At 51.2% G+C, this 22,927-nt stretch overlaps 1 protein-coding gene across 1 annotated transcript in view; it reads left to right on the plus strand.

The window, feature by feature from the left end:
• The first annotated feature begins 396 nt into the window (after positions 1-396).
• LOC142004375 (butyrophilin subfamily 2 member A2-like) overlaps positions 397-22,927 on the plus strand; it is a 109,745-nt gene continuing 87,214 nt past the window's right edge. Inside the window, exons 1-5 of the mRNA XM_074981993.1 lie at positions 397-400; positions 15,071-15,091; positions 16,993-17,013; positions 17,789-17,809; positions 21,787-21,807. Of these exons, the coding sequence (XP_074838094.1) occupies positions 16,998-17,013; positions 17,789-17,809; positions 21,787-21,807 (58 nt within the window). The 5' untranslated portion in view covers positions 397-400; positions 15,071-15,091; positions 16,993-16,997. The remainder of the gene's footprint in view (positions 401-15,070; positions 15,092-16,992; positions 17,014-17,788; positions 17,810-21,786; positions 21,808-22,927) is intronic.

The raw sequence follows: 22,927 nt of genomic DNA on the forward strand, positions 1-22,927 counted from the left end.
CTTCCTTGCAGGCTATATATATAGGTCTGGCCTTCCTGATTGGTAGCCCAACCCCTGGCTACAGCTTGACCAGTGAGCAGAGAGTTCTAGATTTCAAATCCTAACTGCCAGCCGCAGCACATGGCCTTTCAAACAAACAAATGTCCTGTGAATTGCTCCTCCTTCCCCGGGAGACCAACCCTCTCAAAACTCTCTCCTATTTGCAATCATCTGTTTGCAAATGCTGTTCAGATACACTGGTAGAAACGTACTGGATCCAAATATTTGACTGGTGCATGTAACTGAAGGGGGCACATTTCTGATGTCCAAGATGTTTATAATACAATTTTGTGAATTTTAACATGGACTGAGTATATTGATCAAATGTAATCTTTTGCAGACCAGTTCCAGAATGCGATTGGTGAGTTTGACCTCATTACTAAGCAGTTATATTCAGATTTTGTTTTCATTTTGTTTGGCCTATTGAAAAAGGTATTTCCTGTCATTTCAATTTTATGCATTAGTTGCTCAATAATCCGCTGTGTAGTCAGCACGAAAAATGCACAGTCAAAATCCCAAACTGTTTCACTGTAGAGCTGGGACTTTGCAAATACTAAGGTGGGTGAACACTCGCTTTACCCACATGAATAGTTCCTTGTATGTGGACCAAATATGTATTTTACTTAGTTCTTGTTGATACGTTTCTTTTCCTTAAATATTAAGGACGCAAGAACTGACATACTGGTCAGACCAACGGTGCATAAACCTACTGGGCTATCATACACATCATAGAACTGGAACTGGAAGGGACCTTGAGAGGTCATTGAGTCCAGCCCCCTGCTCTCACAGCAGGTCCTATCACCATCCATGACAGATTTTTTCCTTAATTAACCTGCCCCAGGCCCTTGAAAGGCCCCTTCAAAGACTGAACGCATAAGCCTGAGTCAACGAGGCCAGTGCTCTGGCCATTGAGAAGGTCCCTCTCCCTGACCATGGCCTACCCAATACTGGCAACCTATCAGCATGCACTGTTGTCCAGTCACAGTTTCTGGCACTCAGAGGCTTACGGACATCAGAGCTTGGGGCAACATCCCTGACCATGTTGTCTAATAGCCATTGATGAATCTGCCCTCCGTGAACTATCTAATTATTTTCAACTAACTTATACTTTTGGCCTTCAAAACATCCCCTACGATTGAGTATCAAGGGCTGAGTGCACGTTGTGTGAAAAGTACTTCCTCCCCACTGCAAGCATAGCTCTATCATCTGTGCCTCTGGCCACCTTGAAAGGGACAGGCAGCCCTGGAAGCCCTGTGCAGGAAGCTGGAGGCATGGCTCCAGGCTTTCAGAATGCAGCCATCACTACACTCTGGCAGCCACTCCCTGCACCATTTAAATGTCCGAGGCTGCCCAAAGCCTCCCTGGCCCTTCCCAGGACTCTGGAGAGGGCTCCCAGGAGGCACCCCGGGTCAGCAGGAAGCGGGCCCCATCCAGGTCCAGACCCGAGGTTCAGAACCTGCTTGCCCTGTGGGCTGACAATCCGGTCCTCTTGCACCCCAGTGCCAAGCACCACAATGCTTCAGGCTATGTATGCATCACCGGAGCCCTGGCGGACCACGGCCATCCCGCGCGCACCCTCGAGCAGGCGCAGGCGCAGGCGCAGGTTGAAAGAGCTCCACCAGGTCTACGTGCATGGCCACGATGAACGGTGAAGGTTGGGAGCGGGGGTGGCCACCTGCCCCTTCTTCCCAAAGCTCGAGCACCTGCTCGGGAGTGGTGATAGCACACACAGCTGTGCCATGGTTGACACCAGGGAGGAGCACTGGCAGAGGAACTGGGAGCCCCTCTGGAGCCAGCCCAGGACCTGCTGTCTGACCCCAAGTCCAGCCAGTGGAAGCTCGTCATAGATCTGGACTCAGGCCCCTCCAGTGCTGCCACCTCAGCACAGGCGTCACCGAACCTCTTCGCGGGACCGTCTGGCGAGTAACCCTGGGCTGGGGTGGGTGCAGGAGGTGCATGCGCCGGGCCTCGCCAGGACAGCGCGGGTGGGAACCCACACCGCAGGCCTGGCATGTGTTCCTATGTACATGGAGATGTGTCCCACCCGCACCCAGAAGGCAGCCCCCGGGCATGGCTGCTGGCCTGCTGCCAGCCCCACTGGGGGCTACACAAGCCCCAAGGCCCTGGGGAGGGGCAACTTGCCCCTGCCATGGCTGGGAGTGAGAAAGCCACGCGGGTGATGGCTTGACCCCTGGAACGCACAGGGGACTGTGGCTCTCAGCTCGCAGGCATGGCTGTGGGCAGCAGACACCGCCTGCCCCATGGACAGTGCTGTGAGCTGCACACGTGTGAGGGGACACGGGGAGGGCACAGCTGTGCCCAGCTCACCCACCGCCCATGCTGGGACTCCTCCATGCCTGGCCCACCCCGGGCTGCTTGCGCATTGGGCCAGAGCTGGGGGGCTGCCGTCAGGCCAGTTCCATGCGGCAGGGCCCACCATGCAGGGGGCACAGGCATGCACGCCCAGGACAGCCCCGTGGGGGGCGGGGGGCAAGGTGTTGGGCCATGCTGCAGGGGGGACTCCCTGTACAGCTGCACTGTCTGAGGGCTGGGCCATCCCCCGTGCACACTCAGGGAGGAACCGGGAGCAGTGCCCCTGCGAGACGGCAGCCCACCAGCGGCGGCGTGTCGTGCCCGGAGGGGACATTGCTGCCCAGAGGACGACACTTTCCTTGCTTATGCGGCTGCCCTCTGGCGGCAAAATGACTCGATGGAGCAGCGGCTGTGGCAGGAAGAGGAGTGGCAGTGGGAGTGGGCCTGACTGGCGGCTGGCCCGGGTCAACCACCTACGAGACCTCATGTAGGCCTGGGCCACCATGTCTGCAGCTCCTGCCGCTCCCCTTCCCACCACCGCCTGTGCTCCCCCTCCTGCCTCCGGTCCCCTGACCCCATCCCCCATGTTCTCCTCCAGGCCCTGTGGTGGTCAATGGACATGGCTGGCATCCAGGCCCCCCACCTCCGCTCCCTCTGCCCTCCCTGCCCCCCTGCTCCCCCGCCGAGCCTCACCCCCCAGCAGCCTCCTCACCTCCCTGTGACCCTGGCCCTAACCCAGCCCCAAGGGGGGCCCTGACCTTGGGGCAGGATGGGATTCTTCTTCGAGTGTCCCCGTGGGTGCTCCACAATAGGTGTCGGGCTTGCCCGGCGCCGCAGATCGGATCTTCCAAGCAGTTTCTGCCGGACTGCGCATGCGCCAGCACTCGCCGCTCCCTTGCGCGCTCCTGGCCATGTGCGCAATCCGGTCCCCGCCAGTTCCTCTTAACCGCCGTCAGCTGCAGTCGGAATCCGAACTAGGCTAAGGCCAAGTAGCGTATTCAATGACTTTAACTGTTTTTCTTTAAAGTTTTTCAAGTACTTAGGCTACTGCAAGTTAGCCGGTTGTTATTTTTCAAAAAAAACCAAAACAAAACAACAAACAAACTACAAGCGGGACAGCTTCAATCCAGTCCCAGTAACAAGCGCCGGAGGCCAGGAGCATAGGGCCATCAGCCCTCCTGCTGCGGCAGGCCATCAGAAGGGGAAAACAGCACAGAGAAGGTGCTAAGTACCCATTTAACAACTGAAAGACTCACCAACAATGTCCTCTTAAGGATTTAAAAAATGTGAGTCCTGCCGAGAGGCGATGCCAGCGTCTGATGGGCACAGTCTATGCATAAGGTGCCTTGGGGAGTCCCATGTTGCACAGAAATGCTCCTTCTGTGCTAAATTAACAGCCAGAGCAAGGAGAGACAGGGAGATGCGGCTTAAAATGCTGCTTTTCGACAAGGCCCTCCAGCCAGACGTGCCGGAGCGGCCGCAGCAGGAGGGACCCTCCGGGGCCCATTAAAGGAAAGCTGCCTCCCTCACCCCATCAGCGCAAAAACGGAGGAAAGCCTCCCCAGCCCGATCCCTGCCGGCAGCAACAGCGAGCGGGACGGGAGGAGCGTGCAGCCCCCAGCCGCAGCAACAGCTGATCGGCGGCAGCAAGGAGAGCCACGTGGAAGCAGCTCAGCCTCCGATAATCAGCCAGCCGCCCCGCACCACAGGCAGGGCGGCGGCTAAACAAGCGCCGGTACCGGCGGCACCGCAGGCAGCGGCACTGACCCCCGGGGAACCAGTGGTGCAGAGCGTGCAGGCACGCAGCCTGCAGGCATCGGAGGACACCGCACGTGCGGCACCGCCCTCGAGCGTGCCGAGCACAGTGCGGACAGGGCCGGGATCCCCTGTACGTCAGGGGGCGGAGTTACCTCCCCAAGGGAGGGGGAAGGCTGCACACAAGAGGAGGCATTGCAGCCCCTCTCCGCACAGGGCTGTGGAGTTGCTTTCTCACAGCCCTCCGCTTATGTTGCAGACGCCAACCAGAAGGCAGGGGTCCCCCCTAGCCTACCCGGAGCCCCCTTCTCCATTTTTGCAACCAGCCTCACCCTGGCTGGGACCACCTTCACCCTTCCTGGGGTTTGAACCGCTGGACTATTATGCAAAATTGCTCTCTCCAGTGTCTCGACGATCTCCCTCCCCCAGACACAGAGGGTATGCACCAAGGGAGTGGTCTAGGTCACCTTCCCAAGAACAGTGCCTATACTGCCATGGTCGCCCCTACCACGCGGGGCATAGACACCATCGGCAATCTACTAGGGAGAGATCCCCACAGACGATCCCGTACCCCCGAGGACAATTGTGACCGGGGACAGAGACTCAAGCATCTCAGCGGGGACTGGTTATGGAACCCCGAGATTTTCCCTCGCAAACCTCTAGCGAGAGGGTGTACCACCACCAGCAGGAACCGGAAGGGTCCAGAGAGACGTACCCCAGCGGTTCCTCGCTCTCCTCCCCAGACGAGGCTACGGCCCCGGGGGACGTCCATCCTCCGGACGATCTCAAACAGTTTCAAGAGCTGTTTAAGAGGGTGGCCTTCACGCAAGGCATCCAGACAGCAGAGGTGCAAGAGAAACACCATAAGCTCCTCAAAAATTTGAGACCTCCGGCCTCCTCCAGAGTAGCAATACCGCTTGATGAAGCGATCTTAGAGTCCGCCACTACCATATGGCAGACCCCTGCGACTATTCCGCCTGTCCAAAAGAGAGCGGATAAGAAATACTTCGTGCTGGCGAAGGGCATGGAGTTCCTGTTCAGCCACCCACAGCCAAATTCGTTGGTGGTGGAGTCGTCGCAACAAAGATCAAAGACATCTCAATTCAGGACAGGGGGAACAGACAAAGATGCCAAAAAGCTAGAGCTGTTCGGCAGAAAGGTCTACTCCTCCTCCACTTTAACGTTGCGAATGGCAAATTACGCAGCGCACTTAGCGAACCATAATTTCGACAACTATTCCAGGTTAACTTCCCTCATGGACTCGCTTCCAGAGGACAAAAAGCTGGTGCTCAAGGCCATAGTGCAAGAAGGCTACGCGGCCTCGAGGACGGGAGTTCAGATCGCCCTGGACGTTGCGGACACAGCAGCACGTTCCACAGCAACGGCAGTGGTGATGCGAAGGGAGTCCTGGCTACAGACCTCGGGTATACCGAGGGATCTGCAGGCAAAGATAGTTGACCTTCCCTTCGACTCGCAGAAGCTGTTTGCTGAATCAACTGACTCGGTCCTTCATTCCAGTAAAGATTCAAGGGCCACACTCAGGACCCTGGGGATTTACACCCCTCCATACACAAAGAAAAGGTACTACCCTCAACAAAGACGGTACCAGTACCAGCAACAGCGCCCCCAGTACCACAGGGGTTACGAGCAAGGGCGACATCAACAGCACCAGCAGTACAGAACTCCCAGGTGACGTTCACAACAGAGTCGTGCGTCCTCGGGGCGGGGCCAAAGGCCACAAGTTTGACATACAGATCCAGGGCTGCGCCATCACTACCATCGCACAAGGTCATCCGAAGCGACTATTCCACCATCGCCTCCGACCATTCTACGACCAGTGGCAAAGGATCACCACAGACAAATGGGTGCTGGAGATCATAGCCATGGGGTACGCCATCCCCTTCCAGTCGCTCCCACCGTCACGACCTCCACCCAAGCCCCACCTCCAGGAGGCCTCCCATGTAGCGAGGCTCAGGCAGGAGGTGGACCAACTCATGCTCACAGGGGCGGTGGAAAGAGTGCTGGAGCAACTGCAAGGGAAAGGGTTCTACTCCAGGTACTTCCTCATGGAGAAAAAGACAGGAGGCTGGAGGCCCATCTTAGACCTTCGCGGCCTCAACTGGTACCTGCGCAAGCAACGTTTTCGGATGATCACAATCGCCTCCATCCTTACAGCACTGGACGATGGAGACTGGTTCGCAGCCCTCGATTTACAAGACGCGTACTTCCACATAACTATCCATCCGGCTCACCGGCAATTCCTCCGGTTCATGGTAGGCAACGAACACTTCCAATACAAGGTCCTACCGTTTGGCCTCTCCTCGGCCCCCAGAGTCTTCACCAAGACCTTGGCAGTGGTGTCAGCCTACCTGCACAGACAGGGGGTATTTATTTTCCCGTATCTGGACGACTGCCTGCTCAAAGGGGCCTCGAAGGGGGAGGTTCTGCGCATGATACGCGTCACAGCAAACACGTTCTCTTCACTCGGCCTGGTTATCAATCTGGCAAAATCAAAAATAGACCCCACACAGGACATAGAGTTCATAGGGGCTCGCATAAACTCGGTTACAGCGAGAGTGTATCTACCAGAGGCTCGCTTTCGGGCCATCGGTTCCCTCGTGCAAGTCATCACCTTCAGCCCTACGGTGCCGGTCTTGACGTGCTTGCAGCTGCTGGGCCACATGGCAGCGGCGACGTTCGTAGTACAGAACGCCAGGTTACACATGCGCAGCATGCAGCACTGGCTGGCGAGCGTATACAAACCGGCAGCACACACCGTTCACAGGGTGGTGTCGCCCACAGCCGGAGTGCACAAATCCCTACAATGGTGGGTAAACCCCAGGAACCTGCTAACAGGGGTACCCTTCCACCAGCCGCAAATATCGGTTTTTCTCACTACAGATGCCTCCCTCATAGGGTGGGGAGCGCACATGGGCGAAGAGGTGACTCAAGGACTGTGGTCATCCACGGAACAGTCACTACACATAAATATACTGGAGCTCAGAGCAGTGTTCAACGCCTGCAGACACTTTCGAGACCATATACAAGGCAAAGTCGTCGGGATCAGTACAGACAATACCTCCACCATGTTTTATATAAACAGGCAAGGAGGAGCTCGATCCCGTGCCTTAAGCGCGGAAGCAATCTGCTTGTGGAACTGGTGCATTGCCAACAATATAATCTTGAAAGCCTCATACTTACCAGGTGCGCACAATGTGAAGGCAGACCAGTTGAGCAGGCGTTTTGCACTCACACACGAGTGGCAGATCCGTCCCGATCTGCTACGGCCGATTTTCCACGCATGGGGTTTTCCCCAGATAGACCTGTTTGCCACTCAGCACAACAAGAAGTGCCCACGATTCTGCTCCAGAGCAGGACTGGGATGGGGGTCCCTGGGGGACGCGTTCGCGATCCTGTGGAGGGGCCCCCTGCTTTATGCGTTTCCTCCCACAGTGCTGATCCACAAAGTCTTGCAGAAAGCCAGGAGGGAAAGGGCCTGGATGATCCTGATAGTCCCAACGTGGGATCGACAACAATGGTTCCCCCTACTCCTGCGCATGTCGGACCGTCCACCGATGCCTCTTCCGGTTGCGCCGGATCTGCTCACGCAAGCCCAGGGGTCCATAGTGCACCCGCACCCCCAAAGCCTGCGACTGCAAGCGTGGTTAATCCATGGCTCAGCTCCCTAGAGAGCACATGCACAGTGGAAGTACAGCAAGTCCTAGAAAGTAGCAGGAGGACTTCCACCAGGAAGACCTACAAGCAGAAATGGACTCGCTTCACGGCTTGGTGTTCTACCAAACAGCTGGCCCCCCTTTTGGTGCCTATACCTACAATACTAGAGTATTTACTGGACCTCAAGAGAGGAGGACTCTCGCTATCCTCGTTGAAGGTCCACCTTGCCGCCATCTCGGCGTTCAGACACGAGGAGGAAGGGCACACGGTGTTCGCCCACCCTATGGTTACCAGGTTCCTCAAAGGGTTGGTAAACCTATACCCCCCTCGGAAACCGATTCCACCTTCGTGGAACTTGGACCTGGTGCTTACCACGCTATTGGGACCACCGTTCGAGCCCTTGGCCACGGTCCCCCTCCGCCTCCTTACAATAAAGACGACCTTTCTTCTTGCAATTACGTCAGCTCGTAGGGTGAGTGAGCTCGCGGCAGTCATGGCAACGCCACCCTGCACTGTTTTTTCCAAGGAGGCGGTAACCATACAGCTGCATCCAGCCTTTGTTCCCAGAGTTTCTTCCGAGTTTCACATTAACGAACCTATTGTTCTACCCTCGTTTTATCCAAAGCCTCATAACTCCAACGAAGAGGCGCGCCTACACCTCCTGGACGTGAGGAGGGCGCTAGCCTTCTACGTAGACAGGACCAAGTCCTTCCGGAAAACGGATAGACTCCTAGTCTCCCTCGCTCCCAAATCGAAAGGAGAAGGTCTCTCCTCGCAGAGAATCTCAAAGCACATTGTATCCTGCATAAAAATGTGCTACGAGCTCAAAAAGACTCCTTTATCGGCCACTCCCAGGGCTCATTCCACTAGGGCGGTGGCGGCATCAACAGCCTTTTTCAAGGGCGTTGCGTTAAAAGACATTTGCAGAGCGGCGACCTGGTCATCCTACGACACCTTCGGCAAGCATTACGCCCTACACAGGGTATTCCAAGAGGATACCCGTCTCTCTGCAGCGGTCCTCTCGGGGACAAGCTGCACATAATCCGATTACCCACCTCCTATCTTGGGTTACTGCTGGGTAGTCACCTATTGTGGAGCACCCACGGGGACACTCGAAGAAGAAAGACAGGTTACTCACCGTAGTAACGGTGGTTCTTCGAGATGTGTCCCCGTGGGTGCTCCACCACCCGCCCATCCTCACCGCTTCGGATCTCTGTTAGTGTTTTGCAGGGGCACCCGAGGTGGTTGGTCGAGGAACTGGCGGGGACCGGATCGCGCACATGGCCAGGAGCGTGCAAGGGAGCGGCGCGTGCCGGCGCATGCGCGGTCCAGCAGAAACTGCTTGGAAGATCCGATCTGCGGCGCCGGGCAAGCCCGACACCTATTGTGGAGCACCCACGGGGACACATCTCGAAGAACCACCGTTACTACGGTGAGTAACTTCTCTTTTTGTGGCCGGTGTGGCTCTCAGCCCTCTATTCCCACCACAGATTAAGGCTCCCCTGCATTTGAGATGCTCCCCCCCGGTTGAGTGGCCCCCACGTCCCACCCCCCCACGTTGCCTGTTGTACATAGGTCTTTTGCGAATGTTTATTGTTTACAAAATTCTAATTTGGTTAGTAAAAGTTTATTTTTACGCACCTCCTGCACGTCCCTCCTTGTTGGGTGGGGATTGGAGGAGTGGTCAAAGGGAGGGATGGTGGTGGGGAGCGTGTAAGTGTACGGGCCCCTGGGGAAGGTCATTGGGGGCCACGGGCAAAGCTTTCCCCCAGGGCCTCCCAAATGTGCACACTGTCCCCGTGCCCTTGTTTGCTGGGGGCTGTTCCTGGATGTCCTGCCCACCCTTGAAGAAACTCCTCCCCCTCGTGCGCCACCAAGTTGTGGCAGGCGTAACAGGTGGCTGTGATGTAGGGGACATTCTGGTCCCCCACATCCAGCCAGGTTAGGAGGCAGCTTAACTTCCCCTTCAAATGCCCGAAGGCACACTCCACTGGGTTCCTTGCCCAGGTGAGGTGGGCATTGAATAGGGCCTGTGTGGGGTCCAGGTGTTCAGTGTCAGGCCTCATCAGCCATGGCAGGAATGAGTAGGCTGCACCCCCCACCATGCACAAAGGCATCTGTCTGTCTCCCGCAGCAGGACCTGGCCGGGGGGTGCCAGTGTCCACCTTCATCCTCCAAAAGAAGCTGGAGTTCTGGAATACCCTGGCGTCGTGGATCCAGCCTGACCTCCTGACGCAGAGGTCCAGAAATTATCCGTGAGGGCCTGCATGACCATGGAGTGATAACTCTTCCTGTTGACATAGCGTGTGGCACTGTGTTCCAGGGCCTGGATGGGGAAATAGGTCCTGTCCGGTGCCCCAAACCAACTGGGGAAGCCGAGGGCATCGAAGCCAGCCACGAGGACGTCCACGTTGCTGAAGCGGATGAGTCTCCGCATCAGGATTGCGTTGATGGCCTGCACCATCTGAGAAGGGAGGAGACCGGATACAGCCATGAGAGAGTGCCTGTGGGACCTGGCAAGCTCCACAGCCCCCACTCCCTCACCTCTCTCTGCCTTGCCCCCCACCCACACCCCTTCCCCTTTCTTCCCTCTCCTCCCGTGCAGGGCTGTGGCCCAAGGGTGCCTTACTGGCATCGGTACAGCCCCCAACAGTGGACCTCCTGAAGCTGAATTGGTGGCCCACAGACCGGTAGCTGTCAGGGATGGCCAGTGTCCACAAGGCAATGTTGACCCATTTCTCGGTGTCCTATCATCTGAAGGCAGGGGCGAGCCAGCTGCACAGCTCGAGGAAGGTCTCCTTGTCCATCCTGAAGTTCTGCGTCCACTGCTGGTTGCCCCACTGCCCTATGACCAGCCAGTCCCACCAATCGGAGCTGGTGGCAACCCATCAGACCTGCCTGAGTCCTTGAGGCAGCCGTCCCAAGTGCCAGTTAACAGAATGTGCTGGTTATCCGAGTGCTGGATAACTTGGCTTTTACTGTGTGTCTTTCTAATGAAATCGGGTGACCGGAACTGCACATTATATTCAAGATATGGGTGTCATGGATTTATATATTGTCGTCTTATTACCTAGTTCTTTCCTAATGGATCCAAACATTCTAGTAGCATTTTTTGATGGCTGATGCACGTCGAACAGATGTTTTCAGAGAACTATCCATGATTTTGGGAATTTTACCTGAGTTATACCTGAATAAAACTTATGGATTTGGCCAAATGTAAATTGAGGTTGAGTGGTATCTCACAGGAGCAGGTAATGATGCACAAAGCTATTAACACAGGCCGCATAAATCTAACTCTTTTTTCAATAAAATATTCATTGCATGTCCCCTCTTCTTTCTCTGTGTTGTGGCTGTGTGAAAGCTACATTTGCCAGTGAGATCTGAGGCTTTCTTGTGTGCTTCAGAGTCAGCTACCCAGTCTCTTTACAAAAGCTCAACAGGTGTGGCTGACTGTGTAATGGTTCATCTGGAAGCCCTCAAGAGCTAGCTTTCTGTAAAGTAAATAAACATATTCTTTCTCATCCTGGCTACGTCTTTATTAGCACCCCTCTTTTGACAGAGGCATGCAAATGAAGGAACTCGAAAATGCGAATGAGGCACAGATTTACATATCTGTCACCTCATTTGCCTATTCTTTTGAAAGAAGGAACGCAATGTGGACATGGCCCTTTCAAAAATAATCCCCATCTTCAAAAGAGCCCTTGTTCTAAAAAAAAGTAGGAAGAAGGGTTCTTTCGAAGATGGGAATTACTTTTAAAAGAGCTGCATCTACACTGCTTTCCCTCTTTCGAAAGAAGATTTTTCAAAAGAATATACAAATGAAGTGCCAGATAGGTAAATCAGTGCCTTATTTGCATTTTTGATTTCCTTCATTTGCATGCCTCTTCCGAAAGAGGAATGCTAGTGTAGACTCGGCCCTTGTGTGCATAACAAAAACTTCCTTAAAGATAAGCTTTGAATTTTACTTCAGCTGTTGTGGGGTGCCAGTGTGATTTGAAAAGAAGAATATTGGCGTTCGAAAGGAGTGGTTATAGAAAGATTCTGAAAATAGGATGGATGCAGAAGGTCACCAGTGAGGAATTATATGGGAAGATACAGCCAAAAGAGAACCTGCTGCAGGTTATAGAATGGAAGCTACAACTATTTGGACATATTTGCAGAATGAATGACAAACGGAAAATGAAGACCCTGGTATTCGGCATAATGGATGGTTTGAATAGGAGAGGCAGACCCCACAGAGAATGGGTAGATGTTATAATAGATTGGTGCAGTGCTAGTCTACAGAAACTAAGCCACTCTGCACTGGACAGGGAACGGTGGAAGGAAATAGTGAGAGAGGCATCAGACACCAATGGGCGCTGAGCCCACGGTTATTGATGATGATGACGATGATGATGAGTGTGAAGTATGAGGGACGTGAACTCTCAGTGACTGGCTTTGCTTCAGTGTTCTTCAAAATCACACCTGTACCTATTGCAAGTAGCCCGTTCTACAGAAGGGCTGTTAGATCTGCTGGCAAAAACATGCACTTATTCAACTGCGTGTCTTTCCTTTGCAGACCAAATGCAGAGGGAAAGAGGTAAGTCAGTATTTATGTTGCTTTCTAATCAAGCTGATGTTAAATGTAACATCTGATGGGAACTGTGTGTACTATATATTCATTGATGAGATCAATGGTCTCAGTCTACTCGACTGTACTGCACTGGTGACATTCATCCCTATTTTAATTCCAATTAAGCCAGTACAGTTAGAACATGGAAGGCTTATGATGCAGAATTTTTGTTTTGGCATTTTGAATATTCCTACGGGAAAGAATGTAATTTAATTACCAGAATTAATAATTCTAGGTCCAGTACTGTTCAACATCTTTATTAATGACCTGGATGAGGGGGTGGATTGCATTCTCGGCAAATTTGCATATGACACTAAGCTAGGGGGAGAGAGAGATACATTGGAGGATAGGGATAGGGTCCAGAGTGACCTAGACAAATTGGAGGATTGGACCAAAAGTAATCTGATACACTTGGGATGGAAGAATCCCAAGCACTGTTACAGGCTGGGGTCTGACTGGCTAAGTAACAGTGCAGCAGAAAAGAACCTGTGGATTACAGTGGATGAGAAGCTGGATATGCATCAGCACTGTGCCCTTGTAGCCAAGAAAGCTAATGGCATATTGGGGTGCATTCAGGGAAGCATTTCCAGCAGATCTAGAGAATTTATTACTACTCTCTGTTAGGAACTGGTGAGGCCACATCTGGAGTATTGTGTCCAGTTTTGGGGCCCCCAGCATAGAAAGGATGTGGATGCATTGGAGTAGGTCCAGAGGAGGGCAATGAAAATGTTTAGGGGGCTGGAGCACATGTCTTATGAGGAGAGGCTGAGGGATCTGGTCTTATTTAGTTAGCAGGAGAGAAGAGTGAGGGGGGATTTGATAGCAGACTTCAACTTAGAATTGTAGCATTCTAGGGTTGGGAGGGAGCTCAGGAGGTCATCGAGTCCAGCTAGGCAGGATCAACCCCAACTTCAAAGAGGATGGAGAGAAGCTGTTCTCAGTGGTGACGGGCGGCAGAACAAGGAGCAAAGGTTTAAAGTTATAGAGGGACAGGTGTAGGTTGGATATTAGGAAAAGCTCTTTCACCAGGCGGGTGGTGAAGCACTGGAATGCGTTGCCTAGAGAGGTGGTGGAATCTCCATCCCTAGAGGTTAAGTCCTGGCTTGACAAAATCATGGCCAGGATGATTTCTTTGGGGTTGATCCTGCTTTAGGCAGGAGGCTGGAGTCGATGACCTCATGAGGTCCCTTCCAGCCCTAGGCTTCTGTGCGTCTATGAAAGAGAATAAACTGTGCTTCCCCACCCGCAAGCACAGAGTCTGAGTGTAGAAAAGAAGCTGTTAATGACAGAGGTAGAGAAGTCACGTGGCATTAGCTTGGGAAAACACCACACCCATAGTTCATAACCAGCCCTCAAGTAACCGTCCCAACTCAAACAGATTGAGCAGTGTCCTTTGCCTCTCAGGCCCACCAGTCCAATACTGTAAACAGCCAATCCACACACCCAAACTTTCTTCATGCCCCCACTTCAAATGCCCCACTTACAACTCTGTCCAGTCCATGCAGGCCCTGGCACATCGCCCTGCTGCATTCCTGATTGAACCTGAATCAATGCCACCTTTGTGCTGGTCCAGTGATCTGGTTGCTCCTGTCGGCCACCCTCCTGGCTGCCTGCTGCTTCTCCTGCCAGCTGGGCTATGGGTTTTGCTATAGGCAAACCCTGTGATTCCATCTCTCCAGGGCTTCAGTGGTCAGTGATTACAACTCATAGTGGCTTTGGGCCCAACCACAGTGTCTCAGCATTCACTAAGATGAATTCTCACAAAACAACGAATAGCAGCCTTCAATTCCCTGAAGGGGAGCTCTAAAGAGGAGGGTGAGAAACTGTTCTCAGTGGTGACAGATGGCAGAACAAGGAGCAATGGGCTGAAGTTACAGAGGGGGAGGGGGAGGTTGGATATTAGGAAAAACTCTTTGCCAGGAGGATGGCAAAGCCCTGGAATGTGTTACCGAGAGTGGTGGTGGATTCTCCATCCCTAGAGGTTTTTAAGTCCTGGCTGGACAAGGTCCTGGCTGGGATGACTTAGTTGGGGTTGATCCTACTTTGGGCAGGAGGCTGGACTAGATGACCTCCTGAGGTCCCTTCCAGCCCTAGGATTCTATATACCCCAGCTTTAACTCTATTTTTGAGCTGGGAGACAGAGAGAAAGCAAACCAGTCTCATAGCTGTGTGGCCAAAAGGCTCACAACCATGTAGTACAACCATTATCTCTCCCTGCTTCAACCTATGCCTGCTCAGGTGTGGTGGAGCCCTGTGCAATCCATATCTTACACATCAGTGATGACTGCCCTGTACCCCCACAACAACTGCAAGCATAAACTGTGACTTTACAACAACGTGTCGCTTACAATAGACAAAATTTCATTGCTTCACCTGCTACGCATCAGGCTTTGTTTACAAGGTATTACGTATGCATACCTTTGCATTTTCATGCAAATCATCTCTAAAGGACACGTTCCCCAAATCCTTCAGCAATGTTGAGCTCCTGCTGGCACATTCCTTACATCTGCATAACATAAAACAAATATTATATGTTAAATACACTATGTCATGTGACTCATTAAATAATGGTGAATCATGCCATTCATTAAGATAACAATTCAATCAGCTGGTTGTAATGTTAATCAGATTTCCCATGACAAAATTCACATTTTGAACTGATTTGATCTGTTGCAGATCAATCCCGTCATGACTATGGTAAGTTTGCAATAACTTCTGAGCAGTTGCTCTCAGGATTTTTTCTCTTTCAGAAATGTATATCCTGTTTTGCAGAGCTGTCTAATTAATCAAGCAACCCAATCTGGCACGTATAGCGAGATCAACAAGCACATTGGAAAAGCCAGCACAACGTTCTCCAGGCTGACGAAGAGAGTATGGGCTAACAATAAGCTCACTGTACACACCAAGGTGCAGGTCTACACAGCCTGTGTTTTGAGCACACTGCTGTACGCCGGTGAAACATGGACTTTGTGCTCAAAACAAGAGCAGCGGCTCGACCCATTCCACATGCGCTGCCTTAGGCGCATACTCGGTATCTCATGGCGGGACAAGGTCCCCAGTAGCGCAGTGCTTGAGAGGGCAGGCACCGCCTCCATGTTCACCCTTCTCAAACAGAGGCGCATGCGCTGGCTGGGCCATGTCTCACGCATGACGGATGGCCGAATACCGAAGGACGCCCCCACCTTCGGCGAACTGGCGTCTGGAAAGAGGCTGAAAGGGCGACCTAAATTGCGCTACAAGGACACGTGCAAGCGTGACCCCAGCGCTCTCTCTATCAGTGTGAACACCTGGCATTCGCTCGCCTCAGACAGGCACGCCTGGAAACAGGGAGTGAAGGAAGCTCTTGTTTTGTATGAAACTACCTTCGTGAGGGAAGCGGAAGACAGAAGGTCCGTGCCCGTGATACCAGAGCGACATCTGCCTACTGCTGCTCTCAGTGCGGAGAGGACTGCCACTCCCGGATTGGATTGCACAGCCACAGAAGACACTGCTCGAATCAGTCCAACTGGGGCGCAAACCCGTGATCCCTCGGGATCGAAGGATGCCTACTACCGTATCTAGAGATAGATAAATTTTGCTCATTCCCTATTTTTGCTATCCTGTTAGGTTCATGCATTTTGTTGTGGCTATTGAATACCCAGAGGAAGGTTGTGGCCGCACTAGCCCCCTCCTTTCAGAAGGGGCATGTTAATGAGGGATTTTGGAAGATGCTGATGACATGCTGACATAAATATGCCACTTTTGGAAAGCGACCGCCTGTGTAGACCAGGGCCTTTCAAAAAGAACCACCCCCAGACTTCAAAAGCCCCTTCTTCCAAAAAACAAATGGGAAGAGGCGGCTTTTGAAATCAGGGGGGTCCTTTCAAAAGGACCCTGTCTACATGGGTGGCGTGTGTTTCAAAAGTAGCATTTTCAAATAGCGGCCACAGACAATTATGGTAATGAGGTGCTGCATTTTCATGTCAGCGCCTCATTAGCATCTGCTGAAATCCCTCATTACCATGCTCCTTCCGAAAGGAGGGGGCTAGTGTAGACTCAGCCTAAGTGACTGTGATTTTAACTTGCTCTGGAAGTGGTGAAATCAGAGGCTGTTCTCCTCTCTTTCGGAAGGCAGCTTCTTTCTATGGTAGCAGCGGCTAAGAAAGCTCCATCTCTCATCAGATCACTGACTTTTCCTTAATTCCCAAGGAAAGTTATTGTGAAAGAGGAGTATGCTGTGCGAGAGAGAATTCATTGTAGCATCGTCACCATTTGACATGTTGGGGTGCAGCCGGCCCCATGTCTAGCAAGGAATTTTATGTACTGAGAATCCAGAAGGAAATGGACATCACTAATTCACTTGGCAACTGTGTCCAATGCTGGGTTTCTGCCCTTTGACCCGAGAGGCGGAAACAAATGCATTTTGAAAACGGTGAAGTCACAGTCAGTGGGAGATGGAGGAGGAGTTAATTCCTTACTACCCAGAATCCTTCAATCATTGTACCTTCCCTGCTCCTTGTTGCAGTGCCCTGTTAAGAGACATGTCTTCTTTGAAATTATTTGTCTGCAGAACGGGAGAAAACTTCTTCCATTACTCAAATATTGCAATTCCTTTTCAGACCAAATGCGGCTGGAAGTGGGTAAGTATTACGTAAGCTTCTACTCAAGCCAAAAGTGATAGATCACATAGTGGAATTCCATGTGCTTTATGTCTATTGACCAAAGCACAGCTCCCTCACTGAACAGGCCACTGCCCAGCTGTGATCAAACCCATTCCTGTGTAACTTCAGCAGTGTCCAAAATCCCCCATAAGCCAGTGAAAGTTCATATACCTGTAGTACCCAGAGGCTCTGAGACCTCATCTGGGGTGAGAGATGTCTCTGCTCTACAGCCTTAGCTGAGAGCCAGGTGGCCTTTAGCTCATGTGGTAGAATGTGGGGCTTTAGACCATGTACTTTCAGGTTCTATTCCCAGGGCTAGCAACCCAAGTCTGTTGCCATTACAGTTCATACACTGGCTGTGAAGAACTGCTGGAAGGTCTCAGAAGCTTGGGACTTGCTTCCTCAGCCTAGGAGAGCATGTAGTACCCAGAGGCACTGAGACCTCACCCAGGGTGAGTGAAGTCTCTGCTCTACAGCCTCAGCTGAGAGCCCTCTGGCCTTTAGCTCCTGTGGTACCATGCAGGGCTTTAGACTCTCTGCTCACAGGTTCTGTCCCTGGGGTTGGCAACCCAGGTCTGCTGGCATTACATACCCATCCCAAAAGTTCATCTGTTAGCCTAATGAGCTTCTTTAGCTCAATTTTTTCTGCAGTCTTTTTATACTCACAGCAAACAAACCTCTATCCCAACTTGCTCTTTCTTCCATCGTTAATCATTTGTTTACTCACAATGAAAACTGTGCACTTTCTTTTTAGATCAACTGCAGATGGAAAGGGGTAAGTTTATACTGATTTCTGTAGACTTCTATTCAAACTACCAAGACATGGAGAAGTTGTTGAAGCTGTGTTGGTCCATGATATTAGAGAGAGAAGATGGGTAACCTTTTGTCTTTCATTGGGCCAACATTTGTTAGTGAAAGAGACAAACTTTTAAGAGCTCTTTTTCAGATCTGGGAATGGTTCCTGCAGAAGGAACTTGGAAACTTGTCTCTTTCACCAACGGAGGTTGGTCCAATAAGTGGTATTACATCACTTTCCGGCAAAGCAACACAGATGCTGAACAAGTTCAGCTCTGGGAGGGCTCAGCTATAAGGCCTTGAGAGCCCCTGGAAACACAACCCTCAAAATAGACCAAAAGCCCAGATAAAGCCACCTTACTCTGTAGAAAAGGTTTTATACAGCCAAAGCTTATAAAGGTGTCCACCACCCCACCCCCTACTTTATCGATGAACTAAAGACATGCACAGTTGTTGTTCCCCCTCAGGTAACACTTAATTACACTGGGTTTGATAATAAACAGAAGTGGGATTTAAGTGCTTATAAGTGATAACAGCCAAATCAAACTAAGGCTGCATCTATACTACAAGACAAATTCGATTTTTAATAAATTTGACTTTTTAACCTCATTCTTATGAATTTGAATTTCAGGCTGTGTCTACACTAGCACAAAACTTTGAAATGGCCATGCAAATAGCCATTTTGAAGATTACTAATGAGGCGCTGAAATGCATATTCATCGTCTCATTAGCATGCCACTGGAATAGTCATGATAGGAATAAGGGGATTTCAATGTTGGCGGGGTCCTTTCAAAAAGGACCCCCGTTTGGACGAGCCGCACGGCAGCGAAAAGCGGCAATTTCAAAGAGCCACGGCTGCCGGCAAGCTAATAAGGGGCTGAATATGCATTTCAGCGCCTCATTAGTAATCTTCGAAATGGCTATTTGCATGGCCATTTCAAAGGTTTGTGCTAGTGTAGACATAGCCTAAGTGTCCACAAATCTTGTTGAAATTCAACCCACCATTTTTCCATGTTGAGTTTCTGTGTCCCCATTGCCCTGTGCAAGCTCAACAGCGTGAGCAGTGCATTGTGGGTACCTCTCTCACAGTGCCTTAGCCCTGGTTGGTTGTGGGTGTTTCATGTTTGTTTGAATCCCAGAATGCAAAGCGCTGTCCCAGAATTCAGAGCACTCCGTAACCACACAAAAACAAACCGGGGATTGCGGCATTTTCTCTGCCAGTGCAAGCCTGGATCCCCAAATGCTTCAACTCATAGACACATCATGTCATCAACCACACTGGCTGTCCCACACTTTTGCCTTAGTTACAAAGCTCAGTGACGGTTCACTGTCATAAGGATGTTGAGGATGATGGTGGCGATGGTTTTGAAGAGGACATCTCACAACTTCAGTCCAAGAACTCACAGCTGCCGGCTGCCCAGGATGCATTGCTAACAGTGGAGCGGTGCTTTTGGACTTGAGACCAGCACACACTGGTGGAACCACATCATTTTGGAGTCCTGAGATGACCAGCGGTGGGTGCAGAACTTTCACATGTGCAAGTCCACTTTTACGAAACTGAAGCTCAGCAGCACAAGAATGAGGGCGGCTTCAACGGTTCACAAGCGAGTGGCAATCACACTGTGTAAGTTTGCAAGGACTGACCGGTCAGTGGCAAATCAATTTGGGTTGGGCAGATCTACAGTGGGCTCCGTGGTGATGCAGGTGGCCCATGCCATCTGTCGGCGTCTCCTCAGAAAGACTGTGACCCTGGGAGATGCACAAGCTATAGTGCTTTGCTGCCCCGGGCTGTCCTAACTGTGGTGGGGCAATAGCTGGCATGAACATCCCCATCCTGGTCCCGGACCACATGGCCTCTGAGTATATAAACTGAAAGGGGTACTTCTCCATGGCTTTGTGGGGGTTGGTAGATCACAAAAGTCATTTCACTGACGTCAACGTTGGATGGTCAGTGAGGGTTCACAACGCACCCCTCATCTTAAGTTCTGGGCTATACTGAAAGCTCCTGGAAGGAACTCTCTTCCCAGACCGGAAAATCATGATTGGCGATGTGGAGGTGCCTATTGTAATATTGGGCAACCTTGCTTACCCTCTGCTCTCTTGCCTTACGAAGCCCTGCACAGGAGCCCTGGACCTTGGCAAGGAAAGAGTCAATCACAGACTCAGCAGGTGCAGAATGGGGGTGGAATGTGCCTTTGGCCATTGAAAAGGGAGGTTTGGATGCTTACTGACCCACTTGGACCTTTCCGAAACGAACGTCCCCATCGTGATTACAGCGTGCACTATTTTGCATAACATTTGTGAATCCAGGCGGGAGACTTCCCCGTCCATCTGGAATGCCAAAGCTGAGGCCATAGTCAGGGCTTACTCGCAGCCGCCTACACAACCATCCCCCAGTAACCACGCTGAGGCAGCAGGAATAAGAGATGCTTTAAAACATAGCTTCATGAATGAACTGTAGCACGCATGCTGCTGACGTATTTCTGACGTAGTGCCAGTAAATCATACCGTGTCTCAATGAATGAAGGCTTCTACTTGGTGGGAGAGGCTTAAGTTTCAATATGTAGAATGCATGTGGTGGGCAGCTGTGCCTTCAGCCCTCCCTCAACCAGCCCAGGTTCCCTGTGCCATGCGTCTGCTGTGGACCTGGGGGTATTGCTGGGCAGCTGTGCCTTCAGCCCACCCCCAACCTGCCTGGTTCCCTCAGCCGTGCATCCCCTGTGGACCTGGGCATAGCAGAGGGCACCTGTGCCTTTAGGCCTCCCACCACCCACCTGGGTTCCCTGTACTGCACGTCCTCTGTGGACTTTGGTGTATAGGTGGCAGCTGTGCCTTCAGCCCTCCCCCAACCTGCCCAGTTCTGCCAGCTGTGCGTCCACTGCAGACCTGGGCAAAGAGGCAAACAGCTGTGCCTTCAGCCCTCCCCCAACCCGCCCTGTTCCCCACAATGATCTGTGTTCCATACCACTCCGAGCTCAAAGGAGTGATTTTATTCTGGGGGGAGGAGATTAAGGGGCTGGAGCACATGACCTATGAGGAGAGGCTGAGGGATTTGGGCTTGTTTAGTTTACAGAAGAGAAGACTGAGGGCTGATTTAATGGCAGCCTTCAACTTCCTGAAGGGGGCTCTAAAGAGGAGGGTGAGAAACTGTTCTCAGTGGTGTCAGATGGCAGAACAAGGAGCAATGGTCTGAAGTTACAGAGGGACAGGTGTAGGCTAGATATTAGGAAAAACTACTTCACCAGGAGGGTGGTGAAGCACTGGAATGTGTTGCCTAGAGAGGTGGTGGAATCTCCATCCCTTGAGGTTTTTAAGTCCCGGCTTGACAAGGTCCAGGCTGGGATGACTTAGTGTGGGTTGATCCTGCTTTAGGCAGGGGGCTGGACTAGACGACCTGCTGAGGTCCCTTCCAGCCCTGGGATTCTGTGATCCTGAGGAGAGGTTTACATGGCAGGGAAAAGAAGCATTGTCAAGCTTGAATAGCCTTTCATCCCTCTTGGGAAGGCGGTGCCGTTACACCAAGGATGAATCAGATGGAGCTTTTGCAAAATTCCTGCTGGAACAAATGTTAATTTATTTAATTCTTGGGGCTACTCTGGAGAGTAGATTTCTGCTAATCTTTGCATCATCTGCTAGCCTATGATCATATGAGAAGCAAATTTTAAACTGAGGCAGGAGCTCTAGTAAATGCAGTTACCACCTTATATTGTGAAAGACCTATTTTAGATTTGCTTGAGTGCCATGAGAAAGAACCAGTGATGACAAGCTGGGAGCAGCATTTACACCAGGAGGGTGGTAAAATATATACTTAGCACAAGGCATTTGGCCCTATGTGGGTCATTACATAGGGATGATGGATCCTATTCACAAAGTTAAAAATTCATCCAGCAAAAAGTATTTTAATCAAATTTTCAAGAAGTCAAGACAATCATATGAATCTCATTTAATCTGTTGCAGTCCAATTCCGCAATGACTGTGGTAAGTTTGCATTGGTTTGTAAGTAGTGATAGACTTTTTTTCCCTGCTTTGCAATATATATCCTATATTTCTAAATTTTCTGCTGTCTCGTTTACTTCAAAATGTCCAGAAGTTTAATTTCCCGGGTGTCTGATCGCCACCTGATACGATCATCAATTGTCTGGAGTTGTCTAGATGCTTCCTATCAGAGGGATAGCCATGTTAGTTGGTATCTGCAAAAACAATGTGAAGTCCTTATATACTAGCAGATTTTTTTGAGCATAAGCTTTCATGGCAACAGACCCCCTTCACCAAGTGCATCAATAAGGTGCCACACAACTTCTCATTTTAGATGCTTCCTGAAAGCTATCAGACAATGATTATTGGCCTTTTTTTTTTTTCTTTCAAATTTCCTACTTCTTTCTCTCTTTCCCTTTTTGCAGCTGTGGCAAAGCCAAGCTAAACAAATGGGTTGTCTACTTGCTCAGCGTTTTGAAAACTGTGACATGATTATCACAGTTCCTGTCAATTCTCTCAGCGTCCCCCCTCTGTGGTCCCTGGAGGGCTTTTCAGCCATTACCTCTGTTGGCCAGAGACCTGGGGCTCTCTGTCTGATGGAGATTTGTCCAGACTACACAGTTACCTGCCTGCACTGTAATATCCCCAGCAAGACAGAGTACCTAAATGGGCCTGCATATGTGTTTTGCATGCTCTTCAAAGGGGCGTGCAGCTGGAATTGCTCAGGCACGAGTTACTCCATAGCTTTTTATATGCAAAAACATGCGGTGAAACCATTACAGAGAAAACAAACACAAAAAGGCGCCATAAAATTCCTACACTTATGCTAAAAGATCTCCTATCAGCCAGACGATTCTTTCATAGACCTGGTCCTTCAATCCCATCCTGAGAAGGATTAGATTCCCCCTTCACACAAGGTCCCAACTCTTGGCTGGATCCGAAAGAAGGTGGCACGAGTCAGTTCTTGAGGCTATTTTTGCAAAAGTTCATTTTTGGCTGTTGGATAATCCAGTTTGAAGTATTACATGTGAGCCTCTCCAGGAGGTAACACCCTTGAGAGAGGTCGCCATGTTAGTCTGTATCTTCAAAAACAACAAGAAGTCCTGTGGCACCTTATAGACGA

Source organism: Carettochelys insculpta, chromosome 31 (assembly GCF_033958435.1).
Source record: "Carettochelys insculpta isolate YL-2023 chromosome 31, ASM3395843v1, whole genome shotgun sequence".
Taxonomy (NCBI): domain Eukaryota; kingdom Metazoa; phylum Chordata; order Testudines; family Carettochelyidae; genus Carettochelys; species Carettochelys insculpta.